At 41.8% G+C, this 12305-nt stretch overlaps 1 protein-coding gene across 1 annotated transcript in view; it reads right to left on the bottom strand.

Moving 5' to 3' along the window:
• Window positions 1–4040: 4040 nt before the first annotated feature.
• sls (sallimus) overlaps window positions 4041–12305 on the bottom strand; it is a 285614-nt gene continuing 277349 nt past the window's right edge. Inside the window, exons 159-162 of the mRNA XM_072287454.1 lie at window positions 10306–10629; window positions 9883–10037; window positions 8756–8906; window positions 4041–4862 (exon numbers count right to left, since the gene is read on the bottom strand). Coding sequence (XP_072143555.1) covers window positions 4648–4862; window positions 8756–8906; window positions 9883–10037; window positions 10306–10629 — 845 coding nt within the window. The 3' untranslated portion in view covers window positions 4041–4647. The remainder of the gene's footprint in view (window positions 4863–8755; window positions 8907–9882; window positions 10038–10305; window positions 10630–12305) is intronic.

A 12305-nucleotide genomic window follows, 5' to 3' on the forward strand; every position in this document is an offset into this window, starting at 1 on the left:
GTTGTGTATGCGCGGTTCGGAATTTGCTTTGAAATTCTTTTTGCCGAGGCGACGTCCGACTCCAGGCTCCGGATTTTCTGCGACACGGGCTCCTTAATTCTCTCGCGTTAAAACGAAAAACAGGGGGCGACGGCACCTTGAAATTCCCGCACCAGCTTGCCGTGATTTCATGGATTTTCACGCCGGCTGCTTGCTCCTAGTCTGCTTTTATTGGTACAACTTTACTATATCGTATTCTAAAAGAGCCCAAGGCTGAACTTCAAAAGATTCAAGAACTTTTAGTGAGCCACAAGGGCCAGTATGCGAAAGAATACGTTGCAATCCGTGACGTCACGTGACGTACTGGCCGTGGGGCTTATGCGCGAAATTAAAAAATACTTTGACCATCATTTCCTCTTCAAAAAAGTCGCAGTTTCGCCCTAAAGGCGAAGCACCAATTGCGATAGCAAATTAGTAGATAGCTATACAAAGTAAGGATATCGGCCGTATAAACTTGTAGACATTCACTTACTAACTAAATTAACAATGATATAATGTGTAAGCGCGACTGAACAAGGACATATAAACAGACACAAAGAGACAGCGCTGTCTCTGTGTGTGTTTCTTTTTACATCCTCGTTCAATCGCGCTTACACATTCTATTATGTATTCAAACCATCTAGCCCGCCAACGTGTTTTAACTTAATTAACAAGCACGATGTCACGCTTACAGGTAAACATGAGCACATCTCGCTCAATAAGCGCGGAAACTCGCTGTCAAAGTGTTGGAGTGAGGAATCGCGGCAGCAGCAGTGATTGAATTGACCTTCGTGCATCTCTCGCTTCAACGCGAACGAAACGTTGAAAGCACTGCGCATAGAAAGCTACCGGCACTAGGCCCATTCTGCAAACATCGCAGATAGCTTTGAAGATGAGGCCTGCGGGGGCACGCACTTTGGCCACGTCGCAGATCGCTTTCAAGATACGGCCACAGAACACCTATATAAACTGATACGGCACCCGCACGGCCGCGCCATAAGCAGCAGCTGCCGGAGAAGAATGTCCCTCCTCCCTCGCCTCGCCTCCGTGCATAGTGATATGAAACTCTCATCTCCGTGCCTCGCGCTAGACAAAAGAGGGCGCGCTTCCGGTCCGCCTTCCTCGCTTGCAGACGCGAGAATGAGCAGCATACGGCACGCGGCGACGATGTTATCGCCCTTGGACTTTATACGGAACCTCACGGCGACGCCGACGACAGAAATGCGCCTGGAGTGTCCATATAATTGCTATTGCAACAATAATGCTTATGCAGGTAACGATTGTGTTACCTGCATGAGGAGTGGGACATCAAACTGCGAGTTTTAATGTGTTTTATTCAGGGGGATGGTGGGATAGCAAAGGGAGTTCGTTGAGATCAAGCAGTTAGCATCTGCTAGTCATGCAAATCTCTCTAGCTTCCATTAAAATTTATTGCTCTGATACTGTGAACTATAGTCAGAAAAGTATTGACACCAAACATATTGTATTTAATTCATCCTCACAAAAAGGGATCAATTAATGAGCAAACAATCCTGTTGCAATCTCTTGCTGATCTGGAGCATTTATTTCTAGTACTTATGAGAACGCGTACCTGAAAGTATGTATATCGAAATGTATAAGTACGCCCACGGAAAGAACCTATCTCGCACGCTACATGCAACGTAGCTTTTCAGTAATCTGCATGCTTTGTTTACTGCTACGCAGCCGCAAGACATTACTTCGTGGAAATTTGCATAGCAGAGCAGATGGCCTACTAAGGAAAAGTATTGGCAAAGTGTGTTGGCAAAATAGGTATTGGCTCAGGTAGCGATATACGGCTTAATATTTTTGATAACACAACTACCACACACTTACATACAATAAACACACATAAAAAATATGCAAACGAAGCAATTGTGCAGCCCAGTGAACGGCTTTGCTTACACAGCCAAGCACCGCACAGCTGCTTGCACAGCCACGGTGATAACTCGATGAACCACTCATCAAGCAGCCGTGGTATAGCTCAGCATTGTGGCTGAACCTGGCCAGATGGGTTAGATGGTGCCACTTTCTCATGATGGCGGCACCTTTATAAGTGCCCTGTTTGCATGGAGTTATTACAATAATTATATTAATTCTACGCCTATCTGTATGTTTGCACTACTGTTGATGTTGTTTCATTTATTGCCGTGAGCTTTTCAAACCCACATGCTTCTACAGAGGTCCTTCTTGTAGAGACTGCCAAAATGTATATATTTAAATTGCAGACCTGATTAGATAAAAGAAAGAAAAAGCCTGATAATAAGTAGAAATAATTTCAGTGTAGGAAGAAATGTAAGATTTGCTAAACTACGGCTTGACTGTACCTTGCATACCGTATAAACTGCAGCAGGCAACAGAGTCATGTTTGCAACATATTCCCTTTTCCTTTTTGTGTGCGTGTTTTGTTCTCAAATAGCTAGGGCATAATGTTTAATGTTGTTCGTCATGTTTTTCTAGCATTGTGTTAAGCTTTTCTTTTCTGAGAAACCTGTGCGGGTTCTTTTCACGACTGCTGTACGGTGGATGACTGTTGGTTAATTTTTTCTTGCTCGGCAATCTGCTAGCCGCCTAGCTCAGAAGGCAGGAAGATTGTCCCGAAAAGGTCCAGGATCAGTTTTTATTCAAGTCTGAACCTTTCTTTCTGAGAAACCTGGATGGACTTCTTATGTAGCTTCATGCTACTTTCAGGTAGATGGCTGTTTTCTATTTTAGGACTTTCTCAATGTAGTGGTATATAAAGTTTTAGTAAGCTGTAGTCCTTACTCGGCTTCCACCTCAATTACATGGCATACTTCAAGCGTACTTGCAACTGCAGCTTTATTCAGCAAGGAATGACCTTGTTCACAACTGATGCCGGTAAGCATACTTAAATAGATTTTCCAGTGCTTGCTTCTAGGATTTAGGAGCTTTACTTTTCCTTGAGCACTTCTCATTTCACCAGGTGCTGAGTAGCTGGTCACATCACTCTAAGGGTGATGGTACTGCCTTGCAGATTTGAACTTGCAGATTCTCAAGACTTTTTATAGTTATAACTATCATCACCATGCAATGAAGATGATGTCTGGAGCTAAATAAAGGTACATCATATAACTACATGCAGAAAGGTTGCATACCTTATACAGTGCCATACAGGTTGAGGAACCAAAGGAAAGTCGGTAGACATTAGGAATGGTAAAGCAGTGCAGAAGACATCGACGGAAGGGAGACGCAAGACACACACAGGTGCTGACTCACAACTTTGTTGTATACTTTCTTACACATGCATATACTGTAATATATACCATGGTGTAAATAAACAGAAAAGGCAAGCCAATCAGCCCTTCATGGTGAATCTTCTTGAACCCATGCTGTGGGGGGACGGGGTTTTGGCAGGGAAGTACTACATATGCTTTGGAGGTCAGGCAAATCCCTCTCCTAATCCCTTTTCAAACAACCTCTTTGCGCTCATCTTTGTCCCCGCACTTGTTGGTTTTGGCTGTTTGTGCATGCGGTGCATAAGCATGACTCATTTGTTGCCTAACAAGCGGGGTTGCTCTTCACACCTTCTGCATTTGTAAGGGCACTATTTCCGGTAGCACAGGAGGTATGAAGAGTAGATGCATGATGCTTTTTTGGGGAAGAGCCTTTCTTGCATTTTTGACTTGTCATTGATTATAGATGCATGCTATTGATTATTTTAGAGGCTAAAATAAGCTTCCTAAAAAACTTGTTCAGAGGCAAATGTTCAATATACTACATGTCTTAATTGTGTACCAATCCATAGAGGAAATCATATTTTGTGTTTCGTCAAGTTTTAACAAACTTCTAAATCTGTTGTCCTTTATAATATAGTATTGGGTTTCGTAAACTATCTCAAATTTCACGTAATTCAAGCAAGAGCTCTGACCCTAAAAAGCTCGAATTTGAATTTGTGTCAGTTGACTGGTAGTTTCGTATACATGTGAGAGAGCAAAAATGAAGATGTGTAATGTCAAGTTTGTATTCAGTAATGTCTCTTCCGATTCGGTAACAACACAGCTTTTATTCACAAACAACAAAATTAAACTAACAAACAGTCTTGCACTGTCACAATAAAAGACCGTGAAGGTGAAATTGACACAAAATTACAGTCGGGCTAATTTTCAGCCCGTGAGGATTACCGTAGCTTTGTACCAGTTTCAACTTTATATGGATGTTACCAAAACAAATAAATCAGCGTTCCTTACATCTTGAATTCATTGAAACAGGCAAGGATACACTGCTTATTTACGCCATTCTGCAAACTGCTGTCATGAGCTGTTTGCAGTCTTTGTATCACAAAATGACTCATTATGTTATTTTCTCTCTTCATATGGTACAAAAATGTCTCCACTTAAGAAAATATACAAGCTTGCGAGGAGAATGTATGATATGTGGTGCACCTTGGTTACGTCACAGCAATGATGTGTCACAGTATTAAAGTAAACATTGGTTTTGACTCATCTTTTACTGCATTGAGGTTTTCAATATATTTTTACATAACTTTCGTGTTCTTACCCAAATTACTTCTGTGTTTTGAAATTAAGGAGCACATATGTGAATGAAAAGGTGCAGGGTGTATGGACTGAAGGAATAAGTAATGTTCTTATCTTACTTAAAAAGTGTGTCAGCATAATGCCACAACCTGAAGAAATACTCGTTGCGGCTGACCAACACATGTTTGGTGTAACTGTGAAGCAAGGGCTCAACATTGGCTTCTCTTATCCACGATGAAGTTGTCTGGGTTGTGCAGCTGTCCTCAGATGGCTCATCAGGTTTCGCCTTTGGCTTCTTCTCTGGTGAGGCAGCAGCTTGATCTTGAAATCCTGCACAGAGCAATGTGCGAATAGCTTAAATTCTCCAGAAACACTGCTTTGTCACACAGGTATCAATGCTGGCAGGTAAATTTAGCTGCAAGTTTCGTCATGATACTCATCCTGGTTCTGGTGATGCTCTGTTTCAGAAACCTTACACAAGTGAAAGGCATGCACATTACTTTCAGAAAACAGGTGTTTGTAATCACTCGAGAAATGGGAAACAATGTAATAGACACAACACACAACAAGTAGACATAATGAAACTGTACTAATAACTGAACTGCACATGCAAGTGATGGAGGAATGACGAAATTAAAAAGTAATCACAAGTTTGGTAATATCACATGGGAAGTATAAAGTGAGTGAGAGGAGAGGCGATTTTTGCCTCTGCTTATAATTGCATCTTTCTTTGCGTCATTGAGTAATTTCTTTCTTATTTCCAGTTAGTGCGTGTTGAAAAGTGGCACTGCCTTTCTGAAGATGAATGGAATGGTGCATCAGTGGGTCCTCTCACATGTGTTCTCTTGAAATATAGTGACACTCATTAGTGCGAGTCGCATTGTGGAAGTGGTTCGAAGGTCACAGTCGTGTTCAGAATGTAAAAAAATGCATTCAGCTTTTAAGGCGTACTCATGTCGTCGCACCATTACTGTAGGCATTCCTTACCACAATGTAGTAGGGAAGGCTAAACTGTCCCATGCCAACAGAAAGACTCAGACCATACAGATTGTGCCTTTAGGAAACACGTGAGCTTGTTGATGACTAAGAAAAAGACAAAAACAAAATAATGGCTTATGCGGTCGATCACGAGCTATTAGGGTCATAATTTCAATGTTTAACACAGAGTAACCATTTTTTGCGGAAACCCTACGCATTTCCAGCATGGCATTGCCATCAAGTCCAGTAATCAGTGTTGTGGGTATCCGTACACAGTTTTAAGAAGAGACTTTGCAGATATAAAAACTCTGTTTTAAAACCTTTTATGCACTTTCCAAAGAAACCATGCACATTTAGTGGTAGGGTTTCTATTGTGGTACAAAATAGGAGGTCCTTGAAAAATGGTAGAAAAAGGGTCCATGAAATGATCTTTTTTCTTGCCTAAGAGTACCGATTAGACATAGCATCTCACATGGAATTCTTTCTCAGAAGAATTTTATCACCGTGCACTGTATTAAATGAGCTACAATTAAGCATTACCCTCCTCTCAAGCTACAGCCTTCTTTCTCTTCAACTTTTATTTTGTGTGACAATGGCTATGGGTGTGATGCGCGACCCAGGTGGCGCTGCAGAAACGCCAGTCAGCAGAGCCCTTCATGCCGTGTTTAGTGGTTTTGGGTAGCACAAAACGCGAGGCCCTGCTAGTGACTGCAAGGCACTGCATTATATCTGCTTGTCTGAGCTGCGCTGCAGTGGAAATTTTAGAGAATTTCTTGCATGGGAAGCTTTGTAGCCTGCTTTCTGTTTAGAAGGAAGTGAAATGCTGAGCCAAATGACACTATGTAGGAGAAGTCGATGCAGTTTTGCTGCACTCCTGCTTTCAAGTATGTATCGTTCAAGTCATTCTATGTCAAGCTGCAATAGCACACTTGCAATGTGTGTCTCTTCACTTAATGTGCATAAACCCAAAACAATGGCCCCTGAACAATGATGTATTCAATTAATCAAACTAATAAAACAACAAATAAGCCTTTATAGTGTTATCACTGTGACTGAGTGTGACTGATTTTGGTGCGTGTTGACGGTGGCTGCTGTTGTACTGCTGGACACAAACATGCTTATGCGGCAAATGCATATTTCTTGGCAGTGGCCATCGTTAAATTGCTTGATTCTGTCTCCCTAGCCTTTGTGTTCACGTGCAGGAATTTTGCTCATACATGGAGAATGATGCAGCTTTAACTGTTTCATTTGTATGTCATCCATTTGTTTAACAGTAACGTATAATGTGAAAACAGACCTTTAGACAGCACTTTTTAGTACCTACATTCCCCTAGCTTCATGCTGTAACTGGCTGTAACTTTGTTTCGCTTGTCCTCTCAGCAATATGTTCTGCAGCAGTTACCATTCTGAGCTTTCCTTTATTTACCTGTACCGCTTCACCATAAAAAGTTCTCCCGAGTCCTGTAAATTCCTGTGCATGGCAGTTCTTTAAAAAGAATTAAAACAACAGAAAACAGCAACACCCGTAGTTTTAGACACTTGACTGCATTTTTGCTCCAGCTTTTTTGCATGGTTAAGTGAAACACAGGGCGCTCCATCGACAAGATGAAACACAGCGTACTGTCCGTGATCAAAGGTGCCTTTTCTGTTGGTAAACGTCTGAATATAGTAAGAAGTGTAACCTGAACACGCAAACTAAGCAAGCAAGACAGGCTGTACAGCCTGATGATAGCCTAACTCAATATCATCATCATCATCACCACCACCACCACCACCACCACCACCACCACCACCACCATTATCATCATCATCATCATCATCATCATCATCATCATCATCAGCCTGGTTACGCCCATTGCAGGGCAAAGGCCTTTCCGATACTTCTCCAGCTACCCCGTTCAGTATACCTCAATATGAACTCAATATGAAGAGTTGCGAATTGTACTACCCAGCCAATTTCATCGCTTGCCACGGGGTTGCAGCACGGTGCATTAGAAGTTCCAGCGCATCAGGCCCATGTCCCGCCTCCTTGGGCGAACGTCATGCGGTGACTCGAATGTTTTCTACTTCCAATTGCTTTGAATTTAGTGTGTTCTTGCACCTCTTTACAATGCAGTTTTACTATGGTGATGGTAGCCTTAAAATGAAGTTTACGCGCAGCGCAAACATTTTTTACAGCATGAGGCTGCTGCAGTTTACTCCTTGCATACACCTGCAGTACAAGAGGAGTGCGGTACAGCGCTAGTGTCATTCCTGTGTGCCACTGAAGAAAACATCACTGCACCAATGTTCATGTGAGAAACCTTCCACGTCCCATCGGCTGCTGTTGCCACAGTACAATGGCTTTGTAGCATTTTTTTGCACCCCTCGCATTCCTCCGTGCAACCTCACAAAGTCTCCACAACTCTTCATTTTGCTCCTTCCCTCACACGTATGCTTTAACAAACATATATCTTTATTACATTTGTGCATTTATGTTCACAGGTACACAAATTACTATGTATATATGCTCTTAAAAATAAATATAAGCTTAATGGAGTGGCATGCTTTATTTATACCTGATGATATTATGTGGGAAGCTAATAAGATCTCTCGCCTGTGTTAGATCACTCACCCAACCCATTCTACGTAGAATGTGAGGAAGCGGCTTTAAATGCTGGGAGCAGTGCCACTGGCAATCTGTAGTGATTATTTATGCTTTGTTTTCATTTGAAACATCAATGATCAGGCTACAATTTTATGTACCATGGTATCTTTTGCAGCTAGTATGTCTTGAAATAAAATGTTAAAACATAAGAGTGACCACATTTCTGACGTCAATGAGCACATTTATGGCGGTAAGGAAAAATGAAAGAACTCTATAAAGTGAATTAACACATCAAGCTGGGCGAGTTGGTGACTGAACATATTCCTAGGGGTGGGCAGCGCAACCCGGATAAAGGACAAAAGGAAGTGGCCGATACGAGTGCAGACTAACAACTCCCTTTCGCCACCTTTAATGGTGAAGTATGCACCTCTCCTCAATGAATGGACATGTAGCCAATGGTAGCACACATTTGAATTGTCTGCACTATTTGAAGTTGGTCATGTGTGCACCAAACTTCTGTAAAAAGTGAAGCACGTAACTGGCGATCAAGTTATGTAATGTGGTGACCATTTAGCTTAATGTCATATATTGCAAATATCACATGACCACAAGTGTCTTTTTTCGTGAATCAAGGTGTTGATGTCAGGAGGGCCGTTACCTGGGGGTCGTAAAATAGTTATGGGCTCTTCCGATTCAAGTGGGTCAGAGAAGCCAACATCGTTTCGAGCCAAGATGCGTACGTGGTACTGCGCCCCTTCCTCGAGGTCTCTGATGTGAAGACGCAGAGTTTCAGCATCGACTTGGCCCACCTAAAATATGAGAAATGTTAAACAGCCAGTCATTAATAATTCAAAGTGATTTCTAAAATAAACTTGGAATGAAATTGTGGCAAGAGTGGCTTGTGCACATTTTTCCTCTGCGACATGTGAATGATCTAAAATTGCCTGCAGCTTTACATGCTGCTTTTCCATCAGTAGCTACAAAGGCTGCAGCAATGCTGCAGAAGGAAGTTTTAACACATTTTGATGCGTATATAGCTCAATGACCTTCGTGCAGGTTAAGTGGGCGACCATGTAGCAGCCTGCATATTGGATAAAAAAGCCATGCACAGAAAAATGCACAGTGAACACGGATATGTATTTTTTCCACTTCATGTAGTGGTGCTTGCTTTATTCAGATATTTAAAATGTTTCTACAAGTACCGTATGCAGAATGGCCATAATCATAGTATTTGCTACAGACCAGGCTTACCTTACCATTTATGCTAGTCCTGAAAACGATTCTACAAATAAAAAATAGTTCTGTGGAAAGGCAGTGATAGATCTGCTGACATCTCTTATTTATGATGAAATATCAATTTAATGAACTACCCAGATCAATAAACAAATAAAACATCCTTGTGCTGATATCCAGCTCACGCATTTGTATTTCATTTGAACAAAGAGCATTTTGAGTTTATCAAGGTTGCAATTTGGGCTTGGTAGTAGTATGTCATCACAAAAGGATTTAAAGTAGCACAACTTGCACACTGACACAGAGCAGGAACAAAACACACGTAGCAATAATGTGTACGTCCTGTTTCTCCTTTGTGTCTGTGAGCTAGTTACAATACTTTGAATGCTGTTATGATAGCATATTGAGACTTTTGAAGTTCACTCATGTGCAGTTCCAAAATTCAAAATAAGGAACGGATAAGGTATGTGTAATGTAAATCTATGCATAAGGACTGTTGAACAGTTGATCTGCAGTAGTGTACATGTGCAGTCATACCCGATGGGGCCTTACCTCCATCCACATTGTCCGTGATGTGTCCCTGAGTGCTGCAGTGTAGCCGAGGAGCGGAGACCCACCATCCCATTCTGGGCGTCCCCATGAAACATCCATAGAGTTTGGACCAGTTACCAGGATCTCAAGTGGTGCTGTGGGTGGAGTTGGGCGGTCTGCAAAGATGGTGTGATGGGGCTATTAAAATGTGGCTATCTTTCTACCACCATCTGCAAAGGCTACAGTTATGGTCATGAGCAAAAAACCTAGTTTTTCAGCATGTATACATGACATTTGTTAGGCAAGCAGTATATTTTTAATTTTTTATTGTCAAATCACTGATAACTTTTGAAGTACTTTTGCAGAACCTAACATTAAGCTGCAAACAGCTTATTTTGCTTTCATTTCAGAGCAAAAAGTGCATTTGAAAAATGAAAGACTTACCGGCTGCTGCTGGTAGTGCCTGCCATTCACCACTGTCCTCTAGGGGTGGCCCAGTACCAGCAACATTTTCTGCACGAACTCGGAATCGATGCCTCGTTTTGTCACTCAAGCTCACAACACGATGTGTCATCGTTCCTCCATCCACATTGGCAACTGTCACCCACTTAGGCATGTCAGCAGTTGCCTGGTCCTCACTGAGGTGCTCCACAACATAGGCGATGACTGGAGAGCCTCCGTCAAATGCAGGTGGACTCCATGTGAGTGTTGCAGTTTTGTTCGTTACATCAGAGATGTGTAAGGGGCCAGTGGGTGCATCTGGAGGTTCTGGAAAAAATAACAGTCGTAAGATAGGGCGCATTAGCTGTCCATTGATTATCTCCGAGGCATGGCAGGTCGTGAAAAGAGAAAAAGTGATTTGTTGTAAGGATTCTGCGGATTAAGATTTTAGGTAAAAGGTGCATCAAAAATTAAAGAAAAAAGATGATGCAGTTTTCATAATTATGGGACTTTTTATTGTCACCATCATCAGCCTAATAAAGCCTACTACAGGACAAAGACCTCCCCAGAGTTCTCCAAATCAACACTTTCCTTTGTCAGACAAACTAATTCTATACTTAAAAATTTCCTATCTTGTCATATCATAACTCTTGCTGCCCTCGACTGCATTCGCCTTCGCTTGGCACCCATTCTGCTACTCCCATTGGTTCCTCCTAATATCAATTGGAATATCATCTACTACTTGGGTTTGCTCCCTAAATAACCCACAATGCTGCGATTCCATCACTTTAAGACACCCCTATTGTTTTTTTCTACTGTTTGTTGTTCAGTCCATAACTTTGTTATTAATTTTTTTAAGTTACAAGTTTTATTATCATAGGCTTGTACTTAACAGTTTAAAAACCAATTAAAAATGAGTGGCAGATAGCAGAATTTTTCCACTTCAGTTGGATTACTTGAAGGAGTGGATATTACTTGCACAGCAAATCAGAAAGTAATCTTAGTGAATTAATTGCATTTTAATAATTAATGTTTAACTTATTTGAGGGCACATGCTAAAATTACAAAATCGAAGCTGGGCAGTGCTGAAGTCCTGTTCATTTAGTAAATATCTGGAGTCTTGCATGAGCTTTGCAGAAGATATTCCGGGATGGCTACAAAGTATGTTGTCCTTCAAATGATTATTTTATAAAACTACTCCCTCAAACCCTATGGTAGAAAACTAAGTGGAATTCTAATATATTTCTTGCCAAACCTTAAGTTTTGACATCCTGAGACTGGTGATAGTCTCAGGATTTCTTCTAAATAGACATGCCTCGAGTACTGATTAGCCGAAAACATGCATTTGCAACATGTGCTTTAAGGTAATTAGAATTTTGGGAGTCTTCATGGTAGTTTGCAGCAGTTTCACGAGTTTGTTCGTGAGCAACTATTCTTAAAACTTAAGTAACGTTTTGGCATTGTGCTAATCCTAGTGTGAAAAGCACACTTACGGCTGCTTATGTGTGGGAATGTGAAAGCAGTATAGTGACTTGGGCGAAATGTTTTCATTTGATGTTGTCGACATCCAAAGAGCAAGTGATGCATGGGAATCAGCGTGCTCATTTTATGCACTCATGACGTGGTGTCGAGAGTCCATCGAAGTAGACGCAGCACCAATGAAATCCGAAGAGCAAGTTACGTGCAGGAGGCATTGCACTCATTTTATATACTCATGATGTGGTGCGACCTCCTCCCCACTGGCTGCGCCGTCACGTGCCCAATGACGCATGCACTAGGCCACACCTTTAGTCAGCCAGATGGCAGCGATGCCATGTGTGCAACGACGCACGTACTAGGCACACCTTTAGTCAGACAGAACCGCGGAGCCACCGTGGTGTCGGAAAAGCGTGCTCATCTCGTACCCCGGAGGCTGGGGCTCGATTCCCACCCAGAACGAAATGTACCAAATTTTCTTTTCAAAGCCATTAATTTACTTTGTTTACAAAAACCTCCCTGACAAA

This window comes from Dermacentor andersoni, chromosome 1 (genome assembly GCF_023375885.2).
Source record: "Dermacentor andersoni chromosome 1, qqDerAnde1_hic_scaffold, whole genome shotgun sequence".
Classification (NCBI taxonomy): Eukaryota; Metazoa; Arthropoda; class Arachnida; order Ixodida; family Ixodidae; genus Dermacentor; species Dermacentor andersoni.